The sequence below is a fragment of the Heliangelus exortis genome, chromosome 12, assembly GCF_036169615.1.
Source record: "Heliangelus exortis chromosome 12, bHelExo1.hap1, whole genome shotgun sequence".
Classification (NCBI taxonomy): Eukaryota; Metazoa; Chordata; class Aves; order Apodiformes; family Trochilidae; genus Heliangelus; species Heliangelus exortis.
The window spans coordinates 7157217-7181800 of NC_092433.1; the positions used below are offsets into that span (position 1 = coordinate 7157217).

Below are 24584 nucleotides of genomic sequence, written 5' to 3' on the forward strand. Positions count from 1 at the left end.
CCGGGGTCCCGCACTCCCGGGGAACCCACCCCGGGAGTGCACCCTCGGGCCGGGTGGTTGCGGGGCTCAGCGCCCCCTGGTGCCCGCACAGCCCCGCGACCCCCAGTCTGCCCCTGTGCTTGCCCCGACGGGCGTCCCCCTGTGCTTTTCCGTCTGTCCCCGTGGGTGCGTGGGACTTTCCCTTCGTCCATGCTGTCCCCATGTATGCCTGTGCATCCCTGTGCGTGTGTCCCGACGTCCGTTCTGTCCCTCTGCACACCTGTGCTCTGCCCCTCTGCGTGCATGCCTAAGTGTCCCTGCTGTCCCCGCGTACGTCCGTGCCTCCGTGTGCGTGCGTGTCCGTATGTTCCGGGACGCTGCGTGCCGGGTGCCAGCTTGCGTGCCAGCTCCTCGCCCGCCCCAGTGACCCCCGAGACCTGGCCATGTTCACATCTTTATTCGCACTGCGGGCACCTCGGCCCCCCGGCCTCCTTGCCGCCATGGACATCGCCCCATGGATAATTTAAAAGCACCGCCCCTCCCCCGCCGCCCCAGCGTGGCGCAGGGATGGATGGCCACGGGGCAGCCGGGATGGGGACAGCAACGCGGGGGCCAGCAGCCCTGGGCCAATGGCGAGGGTCCACAGCGGTGCCACCCAGTTCCCCTCCTCCCCCCCCGCCCCATATGTACATTAAACAGAGCTACCCAAAACAACATAACACATTAAAAAAGATCTACTCTTATATACAGTATTTATAAAAAGCATCCCAGCCTCCACCCTCCCCAGTAAAAAAATACGTCTCTTATGTACTTTGCCGCAGGACATCCCCCCTGCCCCGTGCTGCTCATCCTGCTGGGCTCCCTTCCTCCCCCATCTCCCCTGCTGGGAAGGTGGGGATGGGGGGCAGGAGAGCTGCTCTCCAGGTTTTGGCATGGCACGGGGCATCCTGACAGCATGGATGGGTGGGTGGGTGGGTGGATGAGAGAGGGCTGCAGGGGCCTGTGTGCTGGCCCTGGGTCCAAGGCAAGCAGGCCCAGCTAGGGTTGCCCATCACCCTGACGTCTGAGCACACAGACATGGGGGTGGCTCTGGAGCCCCGAGCTGGCCCTCAGCCCCCCACGTCCCCCACCTGCATCCCTCAGGGGGACCTGGCCCCAGGAAGCTAAGCCACAGTATGGGCAAGATGCCAGCAGGCATCAAACCCCCACTGTGCATGTCACCTCCCCAGAACAATGCAGCTGGTCCCCAGGCATGGCCTGGGGGTCACTGGGGTCCTCTCCGTGGACACTGGGAGCCAACTGAGCTCCCAGTGGCCTCAGGAGCAGCAGGCTGGGTACCACCAGCAGCAGCAGGAAAACACTTGCCCATGGAGACAGGTGGCATCATGCTGGGGTACCAGGGGAAGAGGGCAGGTGGCTTGGACAGGGGCTCTGCCAGGGGTCTGACCACCCCAGCCCCTCATGGACAGTGTTCATCAGGGCTCTCGGTGCTGTCTAGGGGCCTGGAAAGGTACCCCAGTCCTGGACCCCTGCAGTGGGCAGTGCCCCAGGCCCCTAGCAGTGCCCGGGGCGTTCAGATGAGCTCCAGCTGAGTGCCAGCTCCCGGTGAGGTAGGGCAGTATTATTGTCCCCATTTTACAGATGGGGAAACTGAGGCGTGGAGGAGGGGAGGGACCCGCTGGAGCAGGGTGGGGAACACAGCACCTGCCCCAGGCTTTCTACCCCATCCTGGGCACAGGTCAGAGGGATTCCCTGCACGTGCCATGGCTCATGCCCCTACCACCACCGTGGCGAGTGATGGGCAGTGACAGCGTAGGGTCCCTGGGGAAGCCCGGCAGGGCTGTGGCACAGGGGCTGATCCCGGGGCTGGCTCTCCCTGGGGCACCGGTGGGCAGGGGGGAGGTTGGCATGGGCACCCGGTGCTGGCTAGTGGCTGCCACCACTCTTCCCCCCGCCTGCAGCCCAGTCAATGATGATGAAGCTCAAGCTCATGATCATGAAGACCACCCCAAGGAGGGCAAAGCAGGCAGCCTGTGAGGACAGGGCAAAGTATGAGGGACAGCCAGGGTGACAGAGTCCCCAGTCCAGCTCTGGGACCCCCATCCCTCTCCCCCATCCCCCTGCTTACCAAGATTTTGGGGGCAGAGCGCAGCGGCTCCTTGTCCTTGGGCATGATGCGGATGTAGAAAATGGCAGGGAAGATGAAGATGAGGCAGGGAGCAGAGGTGGCACCTGAAGCAGACAGGGACAAAGGGGGTAGAGGCCCCTGCCTTGTGACTCAGCCCTGCCAGCTCCTCTGCTGAGCCAGGTTCTGTCCCCCTCCCCCACTACCCCCAGCTCTGGCAAAGCCTTCCAGGAACCTAGGGGACACCATGTCCTGGCACCATTCCCATGCTGTCCCCTGCAGCCAGGGCCCAGGCACTGAGCCGGGCACTGAGAAGGATGAGCCTGGCTTGGTGGAGCACAGGAAATGCCCAGGGGAAAAGCAATGTGTCACCTAGTCCTGGCAAGGTGGAAAGGTGAAATTGAGGCATGGGGAAGGTCAGGGAAAGCTGAGCATCAAACCAGGCCAGGGCAAAGGGGGACAGGAGAGGGTGCTGTTACACACCAATCAGGCCGAAGATGCCAAGGATGGAGGGAGCAAAGATGACCAAGAGATTGATAAAGGTCAGCAGGACCACAGCAATGATGATATGGCGGATCCAGCTGAAGTCCTTCCCTTGGAATAGCATCTGCTGGATGGCCCGGCGCACCTGGGGACAGGGACAGGATGTCATGCTCCATCTTGGAGCCAGCATCCATCCCATGCCCTGTCCTTGAAGTCCTGCCAGTCCCTGTCACCCCTGCCCAAGCCCTGTCCCTATGGCCATGTCCCCCCCTTCACCCCTTCACAGCCCTGCCCTTGGTCCCAGTTCCCAATCCCTGCAGCCTCACCGATCCCTGTTACCCTGTCCCCAGCCCCATCACTGCCTCAATTTCCCCTCTCAAAGCCTGGTGCCAAAGCCCTGTGTCAGATGGGGGTGGCAGAGCCACCTGGCATGCTCACAGAGCCACTCACCGGGAAGAGGACGATGGGGACAGTGAGGGTGACAGCCGTCAGCACAGCCACCCGCACACACAGGATGAGCACGTCAAAGGGGTCCACCTTGTTGTAGGTGTGCAGCAGCTCTGACTCCACACGGCCTGCAGGCACCAGTGGGGAGCCTCTGGGTCAGCTCCAGTGCTGCCACCACTCTGGTCCTGAGTGGTGGCAGCATCCCATGCCAGCAGGGACCCTGGCCCTCTCCCCAAGGACTCACCGTAGAACGTGAGGTAGCCAAAGAGGGCAGCCAAGAAGTACATGAAGTACATGACCGTGATGGAGATGTTGGAGATGCACTGCATCTTCTTCTTGGAGGGGCTGCAGGAGACAGTGGGCTCAGCGTGGCCCCCCTGGCCCAGCCTACCCCGTGGCACCCACCAGCACCCAGGACCCACCTGGCAAAGAGGGGTGATCCCAGAGCACCCTATAGTGTACGGGGGCTGTGCAGAGAGGGGTAGCATCCTCTTTCCTGGGCTGCATGGTGGGTTGGATCACCCATCAACAAACCACCCACCCTGGGGCATAACACCCACCTTCCTGGGGTCATATCACCACCCTTCCTGAGTCCCCATCACCCACCTCCCAGGGGTGATATAACCTGCCACTGACTGCCATCCACCCACTCACCCCAGGTTGTACCACCCACCTTTTAGGACTGAAATCACCCATCCCAGGTCCTGCCACACACCACCCATTCCTGGTGATATCACCCACCTCTCCATGGTGCCCCAGTGCAGGTCCCACACCCAGGACAGCACTGCCTTTAGGTGGGCACTGGGCAAAACCCACCCACACTGTTGGTACCCCCACTCAGAACTCACTCCTTCAACTCTGTGTAGATGGGCAGGACCTCAGGGTGGCAGACGAAGGCAAAGGCCATGATGGGGATGGTGTACGCCGTCTGCATGAGAGGAGGGTGGCTGAGCACCTGGGCTGCCCAGCTTCATGGGATGCATGGGAGCCCCAGTGGTGCACCCCGGGCACCCACCTGGGAGTTTAGGGTGAAGAAACTGGGGGTGCAGGTGTCCTGCTCAGGTGCCTGGAGGACAGTGTAGCCATTCTGGTAGTCACTGGTGCTGACGGGGGTGGTGTTGAGGCTGCCTGTGAGGTTCACCTCCTGCTCAGGGAGCGGGCAGGGGATCTGGAACTTCTTGTAGATGACCTAGGGAGGGGGCACATGGGGACAGTCAACAGCCAGCACCATGAACCAGCACCATGACCACAGGAAGGTCCCCTTGTTTGTTCCCTTCCATGGGGTGCCCGCAGTGATGCTGCCCCCAGAGGCTGTCCCTGCGGGGGTGGGCAGCAGGGCAGGGAGGGACAGCAGCACGTGGAGGGGCCACATGCATGGCTACTCCCCCCACCGAGCACCCTCTCCCTTCCCCTCTCTCCAGCACTCTGCTGCTTCAGCCAAAAATAACCCAGCAGAGTGACAGCACTGCCGTGGTGTCTCCGCAGCCCCGAGCACCCAGTGTCCCTGCTGTCCCCCCAGCACGCAGAGCCATGCGTGTTTCCAGAAGGGATGCTCAGCATCCATGCCAAACCTCAGCACCCATGCCAAACCCCAGCACCCATCCAAAGCCATTGGCACATGTCAGCAGGTGCTCACCGAGATGAGGAAGAAGACCATACAGCTGAGGGAGAAGCCACTGGCATAGCCGAGGTAGCCTGGGGAGGGAGAAGAGTGGCTGGTGGTGCAGGCAGAACCCCCCCCTTCCTTGCCTGTCACTCCCAGATTCGCACCATCACTTCACAGGAGCACCAGCATACTGGACCCTGGTGCTGCAGGTGGCATCCCCTGACTTACCCAGCTGCTTCATGAGGGCCAGGGGCAGGATAATAGTGACGGAAACCAGGATCACCAGGTAGTTCCCATTCATGTACCAGTCCCTGGAAGCAGAGGGTCTGCTCAGCCCCGGGCTCTGCCAGGGCACAAAAGGCACAAGCAGCCATTGAGGGGGGATGCTGTGTGCCATCTGTGGGGGCTTTGGAGCTGGCAGCATCGGACACCCTAGTGTTGGCATCCCTAGACCCCTGATCTGGCATCCCCAGCAATGCTGGCATCTCTGCTGTGCCAGTATTCCTGGGGACTTCCTGAGACCAACACCCCCAGGCACCCCTCTCAGATGGCATCCCTGTGGAGCCTCCACTTCCAGTATCCCTGGGGACCCCCACAGCTCCAGCATCCCCAGGGACCCTTGAGCTTACCCCAGTAGAGTTAGAGCTGCTGCAGGCAGGCTGAGAACTACTGTGCTCAGCATATATGTGCTGGTCTGCAGCCTGACAGCAGAAGGAGGCCAGGACAAGGGTATCCACACTGGAGAGGGGCTCATGCAAGGTCCTCAGCGGCCCAGGTGGAGGGAGCTGCCCAAAGGCAGGACCCTTGCCCAGCCTCAGTCCCACATATGGTCACGGACCCCAGAGCAGCTGGGGTCCAGTCTGGTTGGGATGCCCAGTCCCAGACCAGTGGAGGCCCCAGTAGCAGCTCTACCCAGCCCTCACCCCCCTTGCTTCTGGGTGGGGATGCAGGCACAGCATGGGGAGACCCATTCCCACCTAGAGATCTTGTCCCCTCCCCGCAGCCCCAGACTCTGCTCAAGGAGGAAAGGCTGATCTCAAGGGGATGTGAGGAGCAGGGATTGGAAGTTCAGCCCGGTTTAATCTCACCCAGGGGCTTATTCAGCACTGACGGTTATCAAAAATAGTAGTGGCTTAATGGCACTAAATCCCTGCCACAGGCTGCACAGCTGGAAATGAAGCTCCGGCGCCTGCCCGGGGAAGGCAGGCAGCATGGGCAGGAGCTACTCACGTGGTCTTCTCCTCCAGGTTGAGGAAGGTCTGGATAACCAGAGGCACTTCAGATTTGACGATGTACAGGTAGCTGGACATGGCTGTGGGGCAGAGCGAAGTCACACTGTGCCAGCGTGCTCCAGTGCTGTGTGTGTCCCCCAGCCCCACCAGCCCACTCCCCCCAGCCACATCCTCACCTCCAATGTTCTGCAGAGTGATGGCGATGGCCGCAGCCAGCTTCCCCGGCGTGCCAAAGGCTCTGTAGCCCAGCTGCTCATAGGCACGGATCCCTGCAAAATGGGGAGCAGCAGCACAGTGAGGGTCGGGAGGGAACCCTCCACCTCACAAACCCCCCCAGAACGGCCCCATCAGGGACTTAGCACTCACCCACGATGCCGGAGGACTTGAGCAGCAGGTGGATGGAGTAGCTGGACAGCAGGGCCACCGCTGTCAGGAGGAAGCTGTGGAAAGACAGTGCCATCACCAGCAGGTCACAGCACAGGGCTCAGGCACAGCAAAACGAGCTCTGTCTGCAGGTAGGTGTCCTGGTAGGGTACCCAGCTCCTCACCTTGGCACCAGCTGGGTGTTCAAGGGGGTGGATAGACCACAGGGTGTGGGCACCCCACAGCCAGGGGGCAGCCCTCTGGGTTCATGTCCCTCGTGCCCAAGGGGAGCCGGCACCCCTGTCTTTTGGGTCATGTGGGGAAATCTGGTCTTGTATTAAGGAAGTCAAGCCTTCAACCTCATCCTCCTCCTCCCCGGGCACAGTACCTGGCAGAGGCAGACAAGCTCATGCCAGGGACAGGCACTGCTCAGGCAGCAGGACATTGGTCCTGGCATCACCCCAAGCCAGAGACCCCTTTCTTACCTGCACCTCTGGCACTCACCAACCCCTTTGGAGGACCCCCCTGACCCAGACCCCCCCACCCAAGCCATGGCAGGCACACAGCACTCACAGGAAGAGGATGATGCCGGTGTTGGCCATGGCATAGGCCAGACCCAGAATGCCACTGCCCATGATGGCATTGCTCAGGTTGAAGACGGACATCCCAAAAGACGTCTTCCCTTCGAACTGCATACACGAGACACAACAGTGAGGGGGCACACTGGTGACACCGGCACCTTCCCCATCCCACTACCACCAAGCTCCCCATGGCGATACTCACATCAGTGAAGTGTGTCTGCTTCTTTTCGGCACCATGGGGCAGGAACTCCTCCATCTCTGCTGTGCCAGGCTGGTTCTCCTCAAACCTGACCACCGGAGGGAAGGGGGGTGAGGACAAAGAAGAGGTGGGGGCTGCCATGTGCCCCCAAACCAGTGCCAGCTGGTATCACAAGGGCAAGGAGCAGCCAAGAGAGATCCCCCAATCTCCTGGCACCCCCAATCATCCCAGGGCCCCTACCTGTCACCCCCCAGAGAGGGGATGGCAGAGGTGGTGAGCATGGTCGTGTGCTTCCCATTGGGCACCAGCTCCACCATCTCGGTCTGGAGGGGTACATCCATGGTGGGAGATGACTGGACTTGCTGCAGGCTCTCCTTGGGCTCTGCAAAAGAGGGACAACAAACAGGGGTCCAGCTCTGGGCAGGAGGTCCCACATATACTAGGGGCATGGCAGGGATGGGCACCCAGGGGTGACAGGGATGGCCAGCCAGGCATCACCAGAGCTGACTTCTCCCATTTGCCTTCTCAGCACAAAACACCCCAAAGAGCTCGCCCCAGCTCCCACAGCTCCACAATGGTCCCTGGGCAGGACTGCCCCCTCGCCCAGCTAGCCACCCTACAACCTACTGAGCTCCACTCCACTCCTGTACCCACACCACAACCCCAGCCCAGCCCTGGAGCCTCCGTCCGCAATGCCAGCCCACCTCCACTCCCCTGCCTGCAGGTCTCAGCTCCCTGCCTCAGTTTCCCCTCCGGCAGATGAGCGCCGATGGCTGAGTGGGGGCGCTTGTGATGGCAGCTGGGGATGGGGTGGAGAGCTTGGGGACCCCACAGTCACCACCGTTACACCCCGCCAATGGTGGGGCGCCAAGGCAGGGGCTCGGGGGCACGTCAGGGCTGGACAAATGGAGCAGGAAAGAGCGAGGAGCCGGGAGACAGCTCCTTGGCAGGGGAAGGCGGCCGGGCTGCCGAGCGCAGGACGCCTTGGCACATCGCACAAAGCCGCCTCTGTGTGAGCCCCGGCCTCCCCGCCCCGCTGGGAAACGGCACGGGGTGGCTTTCTGGGGCAGGCTGGCAGCCGGGGCAGGGTCCCCCGCCACCCCCCGCCGCCCCTGGGGGCTGGGGTCCCGTCCGTCCAGCCCGGGGGGCTCCACACTGGGTCCATGTCTAGCAAAGAGACGATTCCACCTGTCCGGACGCAAAGGCTGGCTGGGATGCGGTGTGGTCCTTAACCCCGGGAGGATGCTGCTGCCCCGCCACCCCCCAGGGTGAGCCGAGGACGTGCCCATCTTTGTGCTCCCAGAGGAGCCTCTGGGGACCAGGCAAGACTTCCCACGGCACTGCTGCAGCAGGGAGACGGTGGGGCAGTAGCCGCGCCGCCCCCTCTCTGGCACACAGGGGAGGAATGCCACTGCAGGGCATGGGCACCAGCACCTCTGGGCTCCTGACTCTGCCATCTGACCACGAAGGAGACATGGCAGGGTCACCTCAGGGCTTCAGGCAGTGCCGGGAGGGCTGAGCCCCTAAGGCTTACGTGTGGAGGGGGCACATGACTGGACCACCCTGCCTGAAAAACACAGCCTGGTGGGGAAACTGAGGGAAGACCCAGGCCAGAGGGGACCATAGCAAGGAGGCTCAGCCATGCGGGGGAGGAGAGGGAAGCGCAGGGCGATGATTTATCCCCTCCACTAGGCCCCTGCTTGGGCCAGATCCAGGCACAAACAAGGCTGCCAGCACGTCCAGCCGCCGCCGTTAACTCTGCGCCTTCCCGCCGCCGCGGGCGAACATCACCGAACCCACCGCTCCCGGCACCGGGCTTGAGAGGGGCCAACAGATACCCTGTGCCTCCTCACCCCAGCCCAGCTCCACCGCGATGCCTGCAGGCAGAGCTCCACTGCATCCCACCGCCGGTGGGCAGGAGTCGGCCCTCTCCCCCTGCCCGCTCCCCCGCGGGCGCCGGGGAGGCTGGACGCTCGCCTCTGCAGCCCCTTTCTTCTCCCAGGTTATAATTACACCTCGCCGGGCAGCTCAGGAAATACCAGCTTCTTCCCCCGAGCGCCTCTCGGAATAGCAAGCGGCACGGTCGGGCTCATTTCGCATGCACCGGGCTTAGCACCGCCACCCAGACGCTTCCTCCCGCTGGGCAGCCCTGGCACAGCCTCGACACCGCTCGCCGCCACCTCCCCAGCTGGCCCCGGCCTTTGCCCCTCGGCCAGGGTCTCCCGGCAGCGGCGACGGGGAAAAAAAGGGGAAGATAAAACGGGAGGGAACGGGAGATGCTTCGATCGAGCAGCGCATGGCCTGCCTGCCGCTGTTTGCCTTGCGATAAGGCTTGACAGAACAAATACACGGAGCGGCGGATGGCCCCGGGGGTGGAGCGGGGGGTGGGGATGTTGGCGTGGGTTCCCCCAGGGCTGTAGCGGTGGGTTCAGCCCTTAACCTTATGTGCCCAACCTCAGGAGGGGACCCTCCACTCTGGGCAAAGAGCATCTCCCCGGGAATCTCTTCTCGCAGCGTTCCAGCCCCAAGAGCCCGAGCCCACCCCGGAGATGATCGGGTGGGACGCTGCCACATCGAGCAGACCATGTGCCGCCTGGCATAGCCCCCCTCCTGACCACCAGCCCAGCCCCGGCACATGGTCCCCCACCATGATGGTGTGGAATAGCCATGTGCGTGGGCACAGAGCCCCCCGCCATGTCCTTGGGGCCATGTCCCTGGGGGTACTAAGCCTCCCGCCCTGATTTCCGGGTGTGCGCCTCTCGGCTGCCCGACGGCTCCGGGTGACAGGGACGACGACACACCCGCTGTATCGAGACCTCCCACTACCCAGCCCCTCTCTCCCGGAGGATGATCCTGCTGTGGCACTGCTCGGTGCCACCAGGGACATTGTCCATGCCACCAGCCCTCCGCGGCGGCCAGGCAGACCGAGCTGGGCCCCGATGCCGTCCCGGCGCCCCCCCCGCCCCGCCGGGAACGCCGAGCCGTATGAGTGGGGCAGCACGTACCCTTCCCGCCGGCCACGTCTGCGCCTCGGGAGGCTACGTTTGGTCTGGCACGCCGCTGGTCCCGGCCAGCACAAATGCCTGGCGTCCCCTCCCAGGGATGGGGACGTGTGTGGGGCGGCAGGGCTCCCAAATCCCTGTCCGGCCTGGCAGACAGCAGGCAGCACTGGGGTCCCCGGGGGATGGTAGATCCGGCTCTGGAAGAGGCTGTCTCCCTGCCTGACAGCTCGCATCCACCCGGACTCTACTTAAAGGGAGGAAAATCCCATCTGGGAGCAAGGCAGAGCCGGTAGCAGTGGGGCATAGGAGCTCTGTTGGCAATGCCCGCGGGATGTGTTAGATGGGGGGGGGGGGGGGTCCAACCTCGGCAGCGCGGCTGCCACGACGGGAAACTCGGCCCTTGTACTACCGGTTCCCCCGGTCAAGCCTCGGCACGGCACAGTCCGTGCCCGTGGGACCAGGGCACGCAGCGGGGCTGAGAGCCTCTGCTTGCCCATCCTCTCTGCACCGCACGGCGCCAGTCTGAGGTGTGATGACCTCCCGTGTCCCCGCAGCCCGTGACATCCATCCATGGGCACCCCCTGCTCCCAAAAATGGGGGACAAAGGCGCTGAGTCTCCCTGGCAACAGGTGGGTGCTCCCCCGGGCCAGGGACACCCGCAGGGCAGAGATCCCCCTCCCCACTTCCTCTCCCTCTGCAGATGAATCCCCGCTAATCCGCCCCAGCTGGGGCCGAGGCCGCGGGACTATTCCGGGTGGTAATCCGGATTTAGCGCCAAGCCTGCGGCAGCTGCCGGCCTGCGTGCGGGTAGCCAGGTACCCCACTGCCGCCGGTGTGTGCCGGGGGGCCGTCAGCAACCCCCCCCCCGCCCGTGCCCCCCCGCACAGGTGGCTGTTCGGGTTTCAGCGGAGCCGGGCACCGGCAGGTCTCATGTTCCCTGGGGCTACGCTGGTGACAGTCCTCTGGGAGAGACTGGCAGCGTGGGAAAGAGGACAGGGACCGACAGCCATGTCCCTCCACCGTTGTCACCCACCAGCAGCGCTGCTGGGCACGGGGTGCACCCAGCCTCGGGTCCCCGGTCAGCTCCCAGCACTACCACGGGCACAGGGGTGTGCAGGCATGGGCCAATATCCTGAACCTTGGGCGTCTCTGGCATGCTCAGTGGGGAGCCCCTCACGTCTCTCCTTGCCCATCCACTGAGAATTCCTCCCCGAGGCAACCCTGGGAGTCTGAGTGCCAGGAACAGAGATAGCCTGACCCCTTCGCCCCCAGCACACACATAGATATGGCTTTATCCCTGAACTGCCTTCCTAAAATTAGCACCTCAAACCTGCTTTTAAACCTACTGCTCCCACCCACCTCCCAGCCAAGCAACGGCACTGCTATGGTCCCACCCCCCCTGGGACAGCAGGCACCTAGAAGGGCACATTCAGCTGCCCAGGGACACAACCATCTTCATCATCTTCAGGATGAGAATTTCTGGGGTACACACTCATGTGAATGGGGTCACAGGCAACCACGGTGCTGGACAGCTGAGGAGAACCTGCCAGTGCATGGCTGGAGAGCACCTCTGAGTAGCCCTGTTGTAGACCCTCCCAAATTAACCTGCTGGAGACTCTCATGAGTTAGCCCCACCAGACAGCGAAGTCAGCCAGCCCCACGCATGATACCAGCACAAGCTGGGCAGTGTGGCTACCACTCCCAGGCTCACCTAGCCCTGCAGTGATCTGGGGTTTCAGCACTGCACCAAATACTGCACCAAATACCATGGCCCAGACTCGGGCCAGGCAATGCCCCAGGTGCTACAGCCAGGGCACAATTGGCAGTGACAAGAAGGAGCTAGCAGCTCTTGAAGCCACTGTCCTGGCAACCAGGGCTCTAGTGGCATCAGCACCACTGTGTTGTAGCTCTGTGCTGTCCTTGTCATACTGTCTGGGGAGTGGTGTCCACCCAAGATCCTCCCTTTAAGACCACGAGTGGGACCCATTGGCTCATGGCCACCAGCCCCAGCACCATCCTGCTGCAATGTATATTCCAGGGTCCAGGACACACCAGGAGGGGAAAGGCACTTCAGGGAAGGGGACAGAGAAGCCAGTCATCCTGGGGGAACGACGTGGAGAGTTTTCCAGCACCAGAGACATGGTGTGGCTCAGTCACACAATTCCCTGCCAGATGCATGCCCCAAGATAGTTCCATGGGGGGACCAAGGTGCTGCAGCACAGGTACCAGTCACCACCATCACATCACATCTCCATGCATCCAAGCACAAGCACCAAGGAGAGCTGGGAAGAGCAATGGGAAACTGAGAACAGGCAAGGGGAGCTATACCCAGCACGGGGACAGCCCAGGTTGTAGCTGACGCAACATGGCATGAAAGGAAGGGGTTGAGCCCGTGTCGGACAAGGTCAGGCAGCAGAGGCAGTGTGAGGAACAGGGACAGGGTGGACACAGCACACAGCCTGGTTGCCCACAGCCTGGCTCTAGGGGAGGCCAGGTGAGATAGTGGATTGAGCCCAAGGCATCTCAGCTGGCTGTAAGCTAGATGTTCGCTTTTGCTACAAACTTAATGCACTGCTCATCAGGAGCCACCAAGGGAGGACAGTGTCACGGATGGTGGCACTGTGGGGACTTATGGGCAGTTAACTCCTGAAAAAAAAAAACACGTTAGGTTTTCTATTGCACCACCGGAGACACATTTCACCTTGGAAGTGAGATGCTTTCCAGGAGCTCCCTAAAACACACCTGGCCTCGGCAGGATGACACCAATGGCTTGATGGCAAAAAATCCAATCTGCCATTTGCTGCTGGCAGCACTGGGAACACTAGGAGGAACTGACCTGAGCTGCAGCCTTGTGTGTCCCCTGCCACCCCAGCACCATATCTCATCCCAACCAGTGACCACAACCTGCCCAAGCCCTGTGGGACCACCACTACCCTCAGTCCTGTTGCTCTTGCCACAGGGCCACCCTATCAGCCTGGTGTCTGTTCCCAGCCCTAGGTTGGCAGGACCATCTGGCTTTCCCCCTGCTGGCATGGGGGACCCAGCCAGCCTCGGACCTGCGTCAGCAGCCAGGGAGGCACGCAGCGGCCGAAACCCACGCGGTGAGAAGAGCCGGGGGCACGGGGGCCCCGTCCTGTCCCCAACCCACCCCTGTTTTCTCAAGGACTGCGTTTCCAAAGGAACCCGTGGGATTCCGCTTCTCCCCCCCGTCCCCACGCGCCAAGGAAAATAGGCTCTGCCGATGCCTGTTTGTTTGCCGTGGCTGCGGCCCCGGCGTGTGATTACAGCTGCAGCACGGTCGGGTGCTGCGGGGCCCTTTGTGCCTCAGCCAGGGTCCCCCGTGGTGACGGCACCCCCCGTGCTGCCCCACTGCCTCCCAGCATCCCTGGACACCGGAGCCAGGGGGCAATGGCACTAATTCCCCAGAGGACAGGGCAGGAGTGGAGGGCACGGGGGGCTTTTTCCGGAGTGCCACCCCAAGCTGGGGGGCGAACGCGTGCCGGTGGCCGGCAGCAAGGACCAGGCAGGTCTAACGGCTCAGCTTGGGCCAGATCCAAATGGCCAGTGGAAAATTCCCCATCTCCGCAGCAGCTCGGTACAGCCATGCCCTCCGCAGCCAGCTGGGGCTCTGCTTCCCCTCCGTGCCACCTGCTGACAACTTGCCGGGACCCCTGACCCGTGCCACAGAACCAGTCCCTGACACACGAAGCCCGGGGCCAGAAGCCACCTTCCGTGCCTCAGTTTTCCCTTCCAGCGGGATGTTTGAAGCTGCCTCGATCAGAGCAGACCATCGTGCAGGCTGGCAGGGAACACGCGTGGCCGGCGGGAATGCAATGCGCCTCCTGCGTTTGCACACAGCCGGTCCGGCTCTATCAACACCCCGGCCCGGGGCAGCACCGCACACACGGCCCCGCCGAGCCCCAGCAGCCCCCAGGGCGGCCGGCATCGCTCCTCCCAGCCGTGCCCCCCACCGCGCCCAGGCATCCTGACACACGATCCCGGCCGCGACCGCTTCCAGCCTTAAGAAACATATGTCGTTCTCACGGGCAATTAAAAATTAAAGCGGAAAAAGGAGGAAGAAAAGGGGGCTTGGGGACTAGTGACGTAATTATTATCAGCAAAGCGGGCGGCGATACCGAAGCCCCCCCGGGATGAGGGTGAGAAGGCGGACAGGCAGGGTCCTGCCTTCCCTCTGTCCTGGCAGGGTTTGTCACCCGGCGTGGGAGGGTTTCGGCGGCCGCAGAGGGAAATGGCAGGAGAGAAGCAAAGCAAACAGCCTCGGGGCGCTGCCACCTGCCAGGACTGCCCGAGCCCCGGAGCCCGGAGCTTTCCCCAGTGCTGCCTGGGGGAGGGGGGGCTGTGCGCCTGCGGGAGGCGGAGGAGGGGAGCGGGGGATTGCGGGGAGCTCTGGGCTGTGGGACGGGAGCGGGGCCAGGCAGCGAGCGAAGGGACATGAGTCGAGGTCGGGGGGCAGTAGAATGGGGTGTGGGGAAGGGAGCAAAAGCAGACGAGGGGTCCAAACCCCCGACAGCCTTCAGCACCGGACTTACCCGAAGGGGAAGGATAAAAGCACGGGAGTGCATGCAACCGGAGCGGACTTACCTGCCCCTCTCTCTGGCGGTGCCTCTGTTGCGGGCTGGGGCGAGCAGCCCCGGGTTGCCAGCCCCTCCGTGCCTCGGATTAGAGACTATCCTGAAGCCGTAATCCCGGCGGAGCCGGAGATTAAACCGGAGCCGGGCCCGCCCACACCGCAGCGGCTCCCAACCAGGGCTCCCGTCAGGGGCAGCGCCGAGGAGGGATCGGCCGCGGGGGGCAGCGCACCCGGCCCCAGACCCGCCCCCTCCTCCGCCCGGCCCCGCCCCGCCAGCCGCCCCTTCGGATAGAGCCGTCCCGACGGGCATGGTTGCCTCACCGGGCATGGCCACATCCGGGCACCACCCACCTCCCGGGCATCGGAACCTCACCGAGCATCACCACCCCGTTAAGCATCGCTACCCCACCGAGCACCACTCTCGGCCCACCCGGGAGCTGCTGCGTGGGCCAGCAGCCAGCACCCAAAGCAATGGAGCTGTCAGAAGCACTCTCGTATCACCCGAGGGATAAACCGAGCAGGCGTTTGAGTGCATGAGCTGGGTCTTCTCCCCTCTTAGTGAGGAGCAGAGTCGCTCCTCAGCACCCCTCACGCCCTCTCTCACTATTCGGGGCAGCCTCACATTAACCTGGCCCTCAGGACCCCTGCAGCAGCCTCCACAGCACTTCCAAATGTTAAGAACAAGCAAACCCTGTGGGCTCAGCCCAGAGTGTCCCAGAACCTCTGGTCTCCACCACACTCCTCTGCTTGAGCTGAAATATCTGTTTGGGATTTTTTTTCCATGAAGACCAAATTTTGGGGTCCCCACAGAAATGCCTCAAAGAGGAATTTTTTTCTCCCAAGAGCATCCCATGCAGTGCAGGGAGAGCCAGGAGCTCCTGGGCAGCCCGCAGTCATATCCGTGCAGGTACCCTGCCCCTTCCAAAGGGCTGCCACCCCCAAAGCATCTCCCTTCCTGTTTAGCAGGCATCTCAGCTCCTCTGCCCCCTCCCTGGCTTTTACTTTGGAGGAAAATCGTTGAGGGCCTCTCCACAGTGAGGTGGGGGCTCAGTGCACCGCCTTCCCCGTGCAGAGCAGCCAGCCCTGCACACCGGCAGGACGGCTCGGCGCGTTGCTGGAAGGTTTTATTTGTGTTACACGTATCTTCCATAAATCCTCAGGAAGCCTCCGGCAGTCTGGGATGGGAAGGACTCCACTAGCCAGCAGCAAGCGTCACCATCGGGACGGGAAGGGGAAGAGCCCCCCTTGCTCTGCCGACAGCGGTGGCACCCTCTCACCTGGCATGGCAGGATGTTAAATATTCAGCGGCAGCTCTGCCGTCCCGCTCCTGGCAATCCCGCGGCTCCTGTTACTGCTGCTCTCCATTGGCTGGAAACATCCATTAACTGATTTCTAATAACAGCAGCGTGCGTAAGTGCTGAACCAGCGCTGGCTGGCACGCCAGGGGACCGGAGACAGCCAGGTTCGGCAGGGTGGCAAGGGGGGGAGTCGAGGCACCCAGAGCCATGGGCACAGCTGGACTCGAGCCATCTGCTTAACCCTTCCCCTACCCCGGCCAAGACGGGCACCATCCACGTGGCACCAGTGCCCAGACGTCCCAGGGACTGGCGGCAACACACCTCGCCGAGGGCTGTAGAATGAGGCTGAGAGCTGCCGCCCTGTAAGCAAACACACTGGGCAGCTGGGGACGGGGAGAGGCAGCACTGTCCCGTGGCACATAGGGTGTAGCCCCTGCCAGAAGGATGGGAGGCCGGGCAGTGTCTCAGAGCCTGTCTTCTCCTTCTCAGCCTCCAGACGTTTCCCTTCACTTTCTGCTTTTGGCAAAAATGAAGCCATGCCCTCTATTTATCATTCCCTCTCATGTTCCCTGGTGTGTGGCACTCCTCTCCATCACTTCCTCCCTCTCAGCTGGGCAGAGGAGATGGCCATGATGTGCCCACCTGAAGCATTGTGGAAAAGCAAAGCAGTGGAAAGGAGAGGAAGGAAAGGGAGCATGGCCCAATGAGTCCCTGAACCTTGCACACAGCTCCAGCCCCACACCCTGCCCCAGCCCCATGCATCTGGGCTGGCTATGCAGAGGGAAGGGCTGCCAAGGGCTGCCTGGGAGAGGGGTGGGCTGAGACCCTCCTCTCAGCCCCTTGAGCCCCCCAGCTGACAGTTCTTCCCTGGCCCTGCCCGCTGGCTTTGGTGGTGTCGGGCCTGTGCCTGAGCTCCAGCAGATTGTGAAACTGCAGCCATGTGTTTTTCTCTGGCCAGATGGAAAGTTTGACGCCAGATTCCCCAATCTGAGGAACCTCTGGGGGAGTGTGCATGGTGTGTCCCTCTGGGAGCATCCTGCCTCACCGCTGGTGGGGAGCTGAGCATCATGCTGGTTGTTCCATGCCCGCAGCCCATCCCTGTGCAGTTTGCCTTCTCACCAATCCACCTAGCCAAAAGCTGCCCTATTTTTTGTCCTTCAGCCACGCTTGGAGATCAAGCAGATTAAAGTGAGCCCATAAAACCCCTCAGCCTCAAGAGCACCCTGGCACAGGACAAGGATGGCCAGGACCCAGCCATGAAGGTGTGGGTGCCATGCATGGTGGGGTATGCCCTCCTTGTCATGCTTGGTTTCCTCTCCCGGCCTCTGTGCCTGATGCCTGCTGCTGCCTGCCACTGCCCACTGTTCCCAGGGCTGAGATGGGAGACAGCAGGGAGATGTGTCAGAGAGAACACTTACATCTGCAGCCCAAGCAGTATCCCCCGCTGGCACCACCACCACTTACTCTTAAACAAGGCGCTTGTCCTTGCTGGGAACATGCCAGCAGGTGCCTCTAGTCCCCAGCACCAGCAATGCCACAGGCAGAGCCCAAACACCTGGAAGGAGCTCTGAGACCCTCAATGTCCTCCTCAATCCAACTGCTGGGGCGCGAGCAAGGAGAACATGTGGCAGGAGGAGAGGGATGCCTGCAGCCAGCAGCGTGGGCTGGAGGGACTGGGGGGTGACACCTGTCCAAGGTCATGCTCCAGGCAGCACCTATCCTCTCCCCAGCCATCCCCTCTGCTGAAGCCCCCAGGTGCCAGCAGCATGGCAGCTGGGCTGGGAGCAAGCTGGGGGCAGCTCATCGCCCCCTCCCTCGCCCTTGACCATCGCCTCCCTCGCGGCACATGCTGTCATGTGGCAGGGCACAACAACAACAAGGACTAATTGGTTAATGCGATTTCAAAACATGATTTGCAATTATAACTCGCCAGAGAGCATTCAATGATCCCGCACATTGGGAGAGTGGGTTTTTCTCCTTCGTTTGTTCCTGGAACCTCGAAACCAATTAACTTTACAGAGGCCAGAAGCAAAGTGCTGCTCAGCAGACCTCAAGGGTGGGTTTATCTCTGTGCTCAATCGCTTCCCTGCCAAATGCCACACCAGAAACCAAGGACCTGAGGACAAGCCCTGGGGTAACCCTGCTGCTTCTCCCTGCAGCACTGTGAGGTTTAGAAGGGGGCCCCAGGGGGGATCAGAGTTCCCACAGCCCTCACAGGGACAGCAGTCCCATGCAGCTCCTCCAGCTTCCAGCCATCAATCACCATGGCTTCTTGGAAGGGCTTGAGGGCAGAAGGATGCCCTGAGCTGTAAGAGATGGGAACAGAGTTCCCCTTAGCATAGGGGGATCTCTGTCACCTTCAGTGGTGCTGGTAGCAACCCACTCATCTCTGCCACTCAGGCAGAGCAGGTATTTCCCTGCTGTCCCCTCTGCCCCCACTGGCAGCACCCACAGCCCCACAGGGGCTTTGCTCCCATGGGCTTGCCATACTGCAGCAAGTGCTTAAATGCCTTTAAGTCAATTAAGCAAGGACTTAGCAAGGACTTTAATGCCTTTAAATGCAACTTACATGCCTTTAAAGCCAAACAAGCCAAGTGACAATGATAGTCCCAAAATGTCCAGCACACCAGCTCTGGGCCAACTCCTCTGAGCTTTTGCTCATTTGCCCAGTGTCCCCAGTTGCTGGGCTCTGTTTCTCCCCATATCCCACTGGAAAACCAGGCGTGGGGCTGGCAGAATTTTCCCCTGAGTTCTGGGTACCAGATGCTGGAGGGATGCTCCGGCAGCAATCCCTCAGGACGGTGCCAGGGCCCCACTCTGCTGGGCAACCTCTGCTTGCAGGGGGGCCAAGGGGGCCCAGGGGATCTACCAGCTTGCAGGGAATGCTCCCACATGCACAGGGTCTGAGATCCTCTATCATGTCCCCGAGCCTCAAAGTCACCCATCCCGTGGGCAGCTCAGAATCCTGTATTGCAGCTGCACAGGGTCCCTGAGGATGAGGATGGAGCCCAGGCAGCTCTCATAGCCTCCCAAGAGGCATAGGACAATGTCAGCAGTGCAGGACAGCAGGGTCAGGCTGCCTGACACCCCAAACAAACCCCACCTGGGCTGGGCCAGGGCCAGACCCCCAGCCAAACCCCTGGGGCACCAGGTCCGGGGTTGAGCCATAGGTTAATCTTTAGCAGGAGCAGGGCTGCAGTGTGGGGCAGTGGAAGGAGATGTGGGGCAGCATTGAGGGGTGCCCAGAGATGGGAGGTGTCTCCTGTTCAACCCTGAGCTCTCCAGCAAGCTGTCATGAGCATAGAGCCGGCTGGGGGAGCCCCAGGGAGGGCAGGCACACTGCCCAGGGCCTGGGTGGCAGATGGCTGGGGACCTGGGGACCGGGGACAGGGGAGGACCAGGCACGCCTTTCGGCCCAGACTACTGTAGCATCCTTGTTGAAAGATATAAATAACTGGGCCAAAAATGGAAACATGGCCACAAACATGTTCCTCCTCTCCTGAGGGGGATGGCAGTCGGTCCAGAGCTGACCCAGGAGCAGATATGGCTCGTGCAGCCCCAGTGAAATGCAGACTGCTTTGGGGATGACAGGCAGTCCTAGGGACAGATAGCAACACAGGGTCCTGCCGGGTGTCATCTGGCCACGAGGAGGAGAGGGGATAAAGGCCTTTTCATGATCTGTCAGGGAAATGGATTTAGCAGGAGAATCACAAAAGGATGTGCCAGTGCTCAGAACCAAGGCTGTCCTGTCCCCCAGCACTGAGGTCCCCACAGTCCAGCAGGACACAGAGGTGGCTGCTCTGACTAGAGTACAGCTGGGGAATGCTGGGGTCTCAGCAGTCTCCACCAGCATCACCCAGCCTTTCACTTGGGTGGGCTGAGCCAGGCACTCTTTCAGGCCGGGCAGCGTTTGCATGGTGGCCTTCTCCATGGCTGGGAAAACCCTGGGGCAGCTGCCCCTCTCCCTCCCCTCTGAGCTGTCAGACAATTGGCTGCCGAGGGGACGCCGGCCTTGATCCACATCGCTGGCAGTCCCCACGGCCGAGCAAACAGAGGAAAACAGCCCCATCCAGCCCCAGCCACCACCAGCACATGTCCAGGCACCCGGGACCCCCTATCAACTCCTGTTCCCCGGACCCCCACCACCGAGCAAAGCTGGCAGCACTGCCCTGCCCAGCGCTGCCAGGGGGAGGTAACAGTACCAACCCTGCCACACAGCCAAAAAATAGCCTGGGGATTATGGGGGGCTGATCGGGGGAGCCAGGAGGAGTAAGTGCCCACCACGCTGGTGTAGAGGCTGTGCCGAGGTGGCCAACACAGAATGGACAGTGCGCAGGCACAGCCAGGGCAGCCCTGTGACCACTGGCCCCAGGTGCTGCACAGTCCCTCCTTGCCCAGCACAGGGCTTGTCTTGCCCAGTTCCGTGCTGCTTGCTGTGGGGCTGGTCCAGTCCCTGGGAACTGTGGACCAGCCAGGTCCAGCTGGTTGGCGGTGGGCAGCCATCCTGCACAGGGTGTCCCGTCCCGCCCAGCTGCCCCATGTGCTCTCCCTGCAGCCCAGCTCCCTGAAACCCTTCTTCATCTGCACAGCACAGTGGATCATGCCAATACCCCCAGCCCCAGCCCCCCTCCCAGAGCTCCTCCATCCGAGGGACACCCCATTCCCACCAGAGACCGGGGAGATGGCAGAGGCTGGTTCAGGTCCCGGCAAGGTGAGCGGGCTGCTGCGGCCACAGCCGGCCGGTGGCTCCCGGTTCCCGCCGGCCGCCTTCCCGGTCACGGCGCTGGTTACCCCGGCACACCGACCACGCCAACATCCCGCCACGGTGCGCACATGGGCAGGGGGACCTGTCCGCGCCCCAAACCCCTCTTGGTCCCGCTGCCAGAGGGGGCACGGCCGGGCCACCCGCCGCGACGTTGCGGGAGAGGGGCAGAAGCCCCGGCACGGAGCGCCAGTGCCGGGCCCGCAAAAGCACCCAGCTGCCCCACATCAAAGCCAGCCCGCCTCACGGTGAACCCAGCCCGCTTCGTGGTGAGTCCAGCTTGCCCCATGTCGGGCTCTAGTCCCGCCCCGCCACTGTGGGCCCGGCCTGCTCCACGGGACCCCCAGCCCACCCCTGCTGCCACCGTGTCCCGCCCTATCCCGTTCCGGCCACGGGCCCCGACTGCCCTCTGACGGCAGCCGGCGGCACGGCCGGGCCTTGCCTGCGTCCTGCTTGCCACCAGCGTGCACCCTGCCCGCGCCCTGCCCGCCCTGCTCGGGCTCCTCCGGAACCAGCTGCCCTGTCGCACTCGTGTGACCCCCAAGCCCGTGTCATGCCCCCCCGCCCCCGACCCTATATGTCCTCCCCAGATAGCGTGTCATCCCCAGGTCCATGTCTTCCGCAAAGCCTTACCCTCTCCACACATCATGGTCCCCCGTTGCACACTTCCCCACAGGGATGCTGCCCCACATCACCCCGTGCTAGGGGCTCCTACTTGTCGCTGCAGGTGCAGGCAGGGGTCTGGCAGCCCCCATCTCTCGCTCTCCGTCGGGAGCAGCAGCAGGAGAGGGCTGGGGAACCACCCAGCACCCTGGAAAGCTGCCCGCACCACCGTGGGACAGCTCCGGCACTTCTTGGACTCTCCAGCGGGGAGGGGTGGCCGTGCCACCAGGCCCCTTCCCAGCGGTGTCACCCGCACCCTAGGCCCCCCGGCTGCCTGAAACCCACCCGTGGAGCACAATAGTGCACAGCACGGTACGGTGTGCCCGGCATTCGCCCCCCTGCCAGCTCCGGGGCAGCCTGGTCTGGAGCCACACGGGGTTTGCCATGGCACCGATATCCCCCACCCCTTCTCCACCCTCCTGCCACGGCTGCGCGGCTCGCGCGGCTCCCACAGCTCCCACAGCTCCCGGCACACCGGCGGGGCGAGTGGAGCCGTGCGGCTCGAACCGCCCCGGCCCGGCCGAGAGCTCGTTACACATTTACCCCGCGTTAATGAGGCGGCACGGGCTGCTCCCGGCCTTCGGACTGAGGGATGTTTCGCAGGCAGCCAGCCGGCCCCTTGGCTGGGCAGGGCTCTGGGGGTCCCGCGGGGTGAGTCCCCGAGGCACCGCGGCCGCAGCCATGTCCCCTTCCTCCTCCTTCAGCCTTCCCCCGGGCCGGGTTTTGCTCTAGTAGATGAGGTGGGGGGTGACCTTCTCCCTGGCACCCCTCCAGTCAGGGACAGGACCAAGAGGGCAGGACAGGTTCCTGGGAACGTGGGGATGCTGCTCTGCGGCTGCGATCGGGGACCCGGACCTCTCCCTCCTTCCCAGCTCAGGCGGAGAGGGTGTCAGCACCCCAGGGAGCCCCGGGATCCCGAGGGGCTGTCCCCGAGCGTTCGGCCGGATGCCTGGGTGCACGGGGAGGACACGGGACACAGTCGCCTTTTGTTGGTGCCGGCCCCGGCAGCAGGGACCGGGGCTTTGCGTCCCCTCCCTCCGCCCCCGCCGCCGGCGGGACTGGCGCCCGGCACCGAGGATTTGGGGTTTAAAGAGCAGGAGGCAGCCGCAGCCCCGGCTCACCCGCGGGGCGAGGAGGCAGGCGAGCTCCGGCAGAGCCCACACGCCGTAGCAGGTGAGACGGCGGCCGTGGGGCAGCAGTTCCCCCGCCGAGGGGGGCCGCGGAGTCGGGGGACCGGAGCAGTGGAGCTCCTCAGGTGGCTGCCAGTTCTCTGGCTGCCCTCGGTGGGTGCTGGGGGCTCGGACACGGTCCCGAGAGGGGAGTGGGGTCAGTGCCGGACACACACCAACCTGCTTGTTCTCGTCACCGTGTGGCTGAGGAGGGGCCCTGAGCCCTGTCCCAGCCGGGGCACCAGGGCGTGAGTTTTGGGGGGCGTCCCAACCAATTCCCCTTCCCCAGGGCACTGGTTTACGAGAAAGGGGGGTTTACCAGGTGCTCTCCCACCCATGGCTCTTCCACCCCACTTGCTCTCGCAGCCTACCCAGTGTTCTCCCTTGGTGGCACCTGTGTGAGCTCTGAGCTGCTCGGGGAAGAAGGGAGCCCGACGCCGGGCACTGGGCTGGGCAGGAGCAGGCCGGCAGACAAGGACCTATTGTGCGGCTCTGAGGCCGCCGGCTCGCCTGTCAATAGCCGCATTATGCTCGGGGATGGCCCCCCCAGCCTTCCCAGCCGCCGCGCCTCTGCGGGAGCACCGTGGGAGGCCATCTGAAGTGGCTGTTGTGTTGGGGGCTCCGGGTCAGAGAAGGAGGGAGAACTTCCCTGCCACTGCCTGTCTGGGTGCTGCTGAGTGCCATGGCAGCGGGGCACTGTGCTTCCCTGTGCCACCAGCTTTGGGGACAAGATGGCCTGGATGGGGAGCAGACAGGTTCAGGGCGCACCTGAGCACCTCTGTCCTTGCTCCCCTGCCCTCACCAGTGTCAACCATGCCCGAAGTGGCCATGGCTGGACTGGATTGCCAGGCACTGCATTGCAGGACAGCAAGGGGCTATCATCAGCCCTGGGCACAGATGCCACCCGTCCAGCAGGAGGAGATGAACAGTCCTGCATGCTTCCCAATGAGACACGCCCCAGATAAAATTACCAACCCCAAACATAGCAGGGACACTGGCCTATTTTTAAAGCCTGGAGGAGATGGATGCTGCCGATTGCTATGGCACAGGGCAGGGCCAGAGTGCAGGGGGGCATGGCCAGCATCTACCTCCTGCCCTCCTCCAGAACAGGGAGGGGGCCCGGCTGGTGGCAGAGCTCCCATGTGCCATAGTTTCACCAAGGCTCCCATCCTGCTGTGATAGTTTTGAAGAGCTTCAAGCTCAGTAGTTTTAGGTACAGAGGATATGGTTTCTCTGCCTTCCCCAGAGCTCATCTGCTGGTATCGGCAGGCAGACAGCCAGTCTGGAGCAGCAGGATGTAATCTTAGAAATCCAACATCCCTCCCTTTCCCAAAAAGGTGTTGTGCTGCACCAGGAGGATGGAAGTCTCTTGCATAAATATTGTGCACCCCACAGCTCAGTCCCACAGCAGAGACATCCAGTAATGGCACCCCAGATGTGCTCAGGCACATGTCCCCTTGGCAGCCCAGCTCAGCCCAGTGCAGGGATGGGACAATTAAAAAGGGATTAGCCAGGCTACACCAGCATGGTGCTGCCGGAGCCGGTACCTAATCCCAGCAGGAATGCACTGAGGCCACGAGGGTCCCTGCTGCAGGGGTCTCACACCAGCACGTTGTAACGAGGGCATTGAGGTAGGGTGAGAGGCTGTAACCAGAGATGGAGTATGAGCCCTGAGCTGTTGTCCCCACAGGAAATTGCCACCGTGCCAAGGCTGAAGGATGCAGCTGGCTCAGGTGTGTTTGCACTCCACCAGCCTAGGCCCTGGAACTGGCATGCTTGGCACCAAGTATGCTCCATCCTCTGCCTGGCAAATCCTCCTCTTGCACGAGGGATGTGATGGCCACCCAAGGTCTGATGCCAACTTGACACCACACGCCACAGCGTTACAGAGTCACTTTTCTGCTTTGGCACACAGAGATCCAGGCATGCCAGGAGGACAGGAAAGATCCCTTCAGTGTTCATGGAATGCCATGGCTCACCTTGCCCCCCTGGAACAGCCACAGGCTGTGAAGAGCAGGGCTTTGGATGGGGATCCAGCCTGGCCAGGGATGGAGAAGCCACAAAGGCAAGGGGACCTGTGCCAG

General features: G+C 62.6%; 1 protein-coding gene across 6 annotated transcripts; it reads right to left on the reverse strand.

Moving 5' to 3' along the window:
- Positions 1-421: 421 nt before the first annotated feature.
- SLC38A3 (solute carrier family 38 member 3) lies at positions 422-14782 on the reverse strand. 6 transcript variants are annotated; one of them, XM_071755768.1, is made up of 16 exons: positions 14620-14782; positions 7256-7397; positions 7019-7103; positions 6809-6924; positions 6239-6312; positions 6049-6141; positions 5871-5952; positions 4869-4951; positions 4671-4729; positions 4050-4223; positions 3883-3962; positions 3279-3379; positions 3038-3162; positions 2588-2732; positions 2108-2211; positions 422-2010 (listed from the first exon to the last, which is right to left on the reverse strand). In XM_071755768.1, the coding sequence occupies exons 2-16, from the start codon at positions 7354-7356 to the stop codon at positions 1906-1908; spliced, it is 1527 nt and encodes a 508-aa protein (XP_071611869.1). In that variant the 5' UTR covers positions 7357-7397; positions 14620-14782; the 3' UTR covers positions 422-1905. The 6 variants fall into 6 exon arrangements, with proteins under 6 accessions (XP_071611869.1, XP_071611866.1, XP_071611863.1 ...); XM_071755765.1 differs by lacking the exon at positions 14620-14782 and adding an exon at positions 10021-10156; XM_071755762.1 differs by lacking the exon at positions 14620-14782 and adding an exon at positions 9055-9235.
- Between the last annotated feature and the right edge of the window lie 9802 nt (positions 14783-24584).